The sequence below is a fragment of the Sinocyclocheilus rhinocerous genome, unplaced genomic scaffold (assembly GCF_001515625.1).
Source record: "Sinocyclocheilus rhinocerous isolate Xijiao unplaced genomic scaffold, SAMN03320098_v1.1 scaffold1948, whole genome shotgun sequence".
Lineage (NCBI taxonomy): Eukaryota > Metazoa > Chordata > Actinopteri > Cypriniformes > Cyprinidae > Sinocyclocheilus > Sinocyclocheilus rhinocerous.
In genome coordinates this window covers 349,807-354,673 of record NW_015644094.1, presented here as the reverse complement: position 1 = coordinate 354,673, position 4,867 = coordinate 349,807, and the positions used below count along the sequence as shown (strand labels likewise).

The window sequence follows — 4,867 nt, the reverse complement described above, 5'->3', positions numbered from 1 at the left end:
GTCTATTTTATAGTGTAGGGGGCGGGGCTTCGGATTCTAGAGAGCATTTGATTGGACAGAAAGTTTGATGAGAAGCTGAAGTACGATGTGACGTCAAAAAAAAAAATAAAATCGTTGAGCCGTTTTGGCGGAAGTGACGAACTGCACGCTTTGAACGCTTATATCTTATAATGCTAATTTTGTCACTGTTTTGGAGCACACTGCCTTATAGATAACCTTAAGACTAACATATTGATACTAACACCCACAAAACTTTAATTTTGATTTCATGGGGACTTCTTAATGTCCTTAATGTCGATCATGGATCAAATCGATCCACCTTGGCAAACAGCGAATAGCTGTTTAATACATTTTCTGTATTTTCTGTCACGGCGCGGTACAGAAAACACACCGTGTAAACAAGGGGTCTGGGTCCAAATGCAGGAAGGGAATCTGATGCAATACGGCCACGTAGAGCTTGCATCAGTCCCGTAACAACACTTAATAATCCACCCAGAGAGGCGTGGGGAAGGCGTATAAATAGCCCTCAGGATGGGCAACAGCTGTGTGTGTGTGAGTGTGTGCACAGGTGTGTGGAGTCAAGGTAACGGAGTCCGGGAGGATGGGAAGTGGCGACCTCTGGTGGTGAGAAGGAGAACACCAGACCCAGACCCCTGACATTTTCCTTAGTGCATAACTGCCATGTCACAGTTGTATTCTTCATCTGTAAATGTTAGAAAGTCATGCAAACATATCCATTTTGCTGTCAGGAGTGGGTGAGGCTGACGCGAGTGAACGAGCGCTGCTGCGCGCATGCGCACTAAACAGACTGAGCGCAATCGAATAGGAGCGCAATAAAAGCAATGAATACGGAGCCATCATCTACTCACCTTCGCACCAGTGAACAAAATGTCTGTTTAATGTCCAAAACTGTAGTCTGACTGAAGAAGACTAACATGAAATGCTGTTATGCTGCTATTTTTGTTCTTAACAGTATAAATCAGCATTCAGTTTCCTTATGTTACGGACGGAAGGATACGAGAAGGCAGGGTCGGATCCAAGTGCAGCTTTATTGTGACAGCGAAGTCGAACACAGGCAAAAGGTAAACACAGGAACAGACTAGACTTAGACTAAGGCTCAGGAAACACTCTGCACGGAGCAGTCGCAACCAGACAGACAATCATAAACTTATTGCTGGGCTTAGTCTGACAGTTAGCCTGCTTTAGACCAGGTTAGTTTCCCAGCATAAGTTGCCACAGTGACTAGCTTGATAGACCTATGTTAAATTTGCTTTATGGAACCAAATAATTTGACAATTAGTCAGACTAACTGAAATAAGCCTTATGAAACAGGCCTCGAGGCATTAAAAGTGATCATATTTTTTCCATTGCATCATATTGCATCGAATCGCATTGTGTTGAATCAAATCGAATTGAAATCGGATCGCACTGCATCGTAACAGGGGTGAATTGTATCGCATCGGTAGCTGCTTCATATCTTTAATGTATCGTATCGTTGGCTATGCATCGAGATCGAGATGCGTATCGTATCGGCCTCAGTCATGGAGATGCACATCCCTACTGCGTAGGGACCCTGTGAATTTGCAACGCAGTCTATAAAATATCAAATGACCAATCAGAATCTAAGAAGTCGGTGATAATGTGTTTAATTTACGTTTCATGTTATTAAGCTAATGTTTGGTGTTATTTTATTGTTATATTTTTGTTAGCTTAGTGGTCATTGTTTGACAACAATGCCAGTTTAATTAATATGGTCTTCTAGTTTACTATTAATAATAGTTAAAGTATTGTTATGGGTCTGGTTATCAGTATTTTTCTATTACAGATTTTAGTAGGTGAAGTAGGTTTGTATATACATTGTGTCATTAATTCATTAGTCATGTATTGATTGATTGATTCATTTTAAAATATGCAATATAGTAAAGGTAGGCTACCAAAATACCAGGATTGAAGAGGACTTTTACGGTGTAGCTTAGAAGTGTTTGTGACAAATTCAAATCAAGTTACAAAGCTTTGCCAGATTTGTCTCCTCACTATATTCCTCATGTCTTCAGGTGTATGCGATCTTGGTGAGCCACCCACCCCAGTCCAACGACCATCTGACTCCCACTCCAGTGTCCTACACAGCTGGTTTTTACCGTATCCCTGTAGTGGGCCTCACCACCCGCATGTCCATCTACTCTGATAAGGTGAGTGTGGGAGACCACCGGCAGCTGGTTTATGACTCACTATATTTCAGACAGAAATTCTACTTGCGCTTCACTGCAGATGTCATCTGTCCTTTTCTTCAGTCACATTTTAAATATGGTTGACTTGGAGTTTTGAAGTGTGAAAACCTTTTCTGCAGGATATAGTGTAGCGAAGCCCTGAAAATATGTTTTTACATGATGGCATTCTAATTATTAGCAGAATAATTTGATAAATGTTTATTCGTTTTCAGTTTAGTATTAATCTACCTTTAATTAAAAACGTTCATAAATACTGCATATAGCATTATGACCGATTGACTCTTTTAGATTCACTTATACTTTGCCTTATGGCATCTTTGGCACTCTAAGAAGTGATGTTTGGATCCGTCTCTAAATTAATTACAGTTAAAGTGATTAAATTCTAATGAACTGAAATTGCCTCGGGCCTTTGAGATTCACTAGTTCTTTCCCCCCAACCGTCCATCTAGAGCATCCACCTCTCCTTCCTGCGCACGGTGCCACCCTATTCCCACCAAGCCCAAGTGTGGTTTGACATGATGCGTGAGTTCCAGTGGAATCACATCATCCTGATTGTGAGTGATGACCACGAGGGCAGAGCAGCACAAAAAAGACTAGAAACCCTGCTGGAGGAGAGGGAGACGAAGGTGAGATGCGTGGACTGCCGACTCACATGGCCCAGCATGTAAATGAGCGTGCGTGTGTAAGTCAGCGTGTGTTCCTGTAATCAAAATCTCAGAGGTCCTCTATATATGTTAAACGTTTCCTTTTTTTCTGTTGTGTAAACACATTTCTTTCCATTGGCTAACATTATTTATGCCAGAGGCATCAGCAGCGTCTTAAGTGGTTTATCTGCAGAACTTTGTACTTTTCTATTCATCTCACATTGCTTTTTACCATAGTCAGATTCTCCTATTTGTCTATCCACAACAGGAGCAAAATGAGGGACTTAGCCTGGGGCTGTGCAAAAAATCAACGGCAAGAGAATTTGGTTGCTTTGAGTTTCTGTGATTCAGCGCCCAGCAACAGACAAAGACTGACTTATTGAGTGTTCTCTGTGTGCAGCTTTGCGCTGTTCAATATTGCACATTATGTAAGAAAGTATTTCACAACAAATGTGAAGATAAAGGCAGTTACGCACCATGTGAGCATTAAACCTCTTCAACTTTTGCATTTGTACAGATATGTCTGATTATAGTGAAAGGTTACATATGCATTGTCTAAATTAGAACAGAATAATGATCTGTAATTCAGTAAAAAGAGACATTTCTTTGGGACCTGAATCCATTAGCATGGCACTGTATTTTTTAGGACACCTGCAATGTCACTGCAATGTCATTTTCAGTAATGGCAGCCCCAAGGCCAGCTGTTTTTATATGCACATTCTCAGATTGGTTTGGGAGTCAGTAGAAGGGCTCATTAAAGTCTTTTGGTTGTGTCTGTTATTACAACAAAACTTTGCCTGCACGTTGTCCACACGGTTGGATAGCTGCATATTAAAGCTGCATATTAAGCCATTATGATAGACAAGAAAAACAACAGTTTTTCTCAGTCCGTTGTGAGTTTAGGGGGCAAACAGGCTTTTAACTCTTCATTTCCATCAGTAGAAATGTCTGCTTATATATATATATATATATATATACACACACACACACACACACACACATACAGTACATGCATTCATACATGCATTCATATATACATACATACACTCAATTAATTACTCAAAAAAAAATCTCACAAATCTGGCTGAGAATATGTTCAGCTGCTGAAGCCTGATACAGTCAGGCACAAAAATCTTACAAATACAAACATGTATTACAGTTTTTCTGAATTGCTAAAATCCATTTCTTGAAACCATCACTAATTTTCTCAAAACCTTAAACACAAATCCAAATACTTAAACTAAATTCACGAAACCTCTGACGCTTCCATCAAAATCAAACAATCACTGCAAAACCATTTCACTGCAAACCAAATCAAACGGTGCTCTCAGATCACACACACACATGAGTCAATAAAATAAACACTTCAGAGCATTCATTAGACACTACAGAGAAAAATGGAGAACACAGCATCCAGAACATTACAAAAAAAGGTATATTATATTGAGTAAACAATTTTGCTATTTTATAAAAATATAGTAATTGCAACTGAGTAAGGTGAATATATTGTATAGGCCTACTGTATGTGCTGCAAGAATAGTATTGTGATGAATATAGTACTGAATGTTTGTATATATTCAGCGCTTGGATACTGCAAAATTACTGCAGTCCAACTGCAAAGGCCCAAAAGCTCAAATACTGTAAAACTCTAAATGAATAGCATGTTACAGTACTCTCAAATACTGTAAGTTGTGCAATTGTAAAATCAGGGTCAATGAGAGATTCATTCTGTCTCAGCATCATATCTTTGTGCTTGAGTCCGGCCTGGGTACTTTGTACACATCACAAGTAATGCTGTCTTTTTTGCTAGACAAAGAGAAAAAACCCACTGGTCTGACAGATCCAGCCTTGATAACACTCTCTAAACCTTACTCTTTCCCTCCTCATCCTCCACTTCTTACATGTTCTCTTCCTCCTCTCCTTCTCAGATTGTGTCCATCTATTGTTCGTATCATCATTCAGTCACCTGTGCCACTTGTGCACTCTGAACTGGCT

General features: G+C 39.7%; 1 protein-coding gene across 4 annotated transcripts in view; it reads left to right on the top strand.

Annotated features, from left to right (window-relative positions):
- The window catches only part of LOC107757976 (glutamate receptor ionotropic, NMDA 1-like), a 30,442-nt gene that overhangs the window by 4,167 nt on the left and 21,408 nt on the right, over positions 1-4,867 (top strand). For 3 of the 4 annotated variants that reach the window (XM_016575591.1, XM_016575588.1, XM_016575589.1), the window contains exons 2-3: positions 2,055-2,189; positions 2,678-2,854. In XM_016575591.1, coding sequence (XP_016431077.1) covers positions 2,055-2,189; positions 2,678-2,854 — 312 coding nt within the window. Of the gene's footprint in view, positions 1-2,054; positions 2,190-2,677; positions 2,911-4,867 lie in introns of those variants that run through there. The other variant, XM_016575590.1, reaches the window with a different exon arrangement.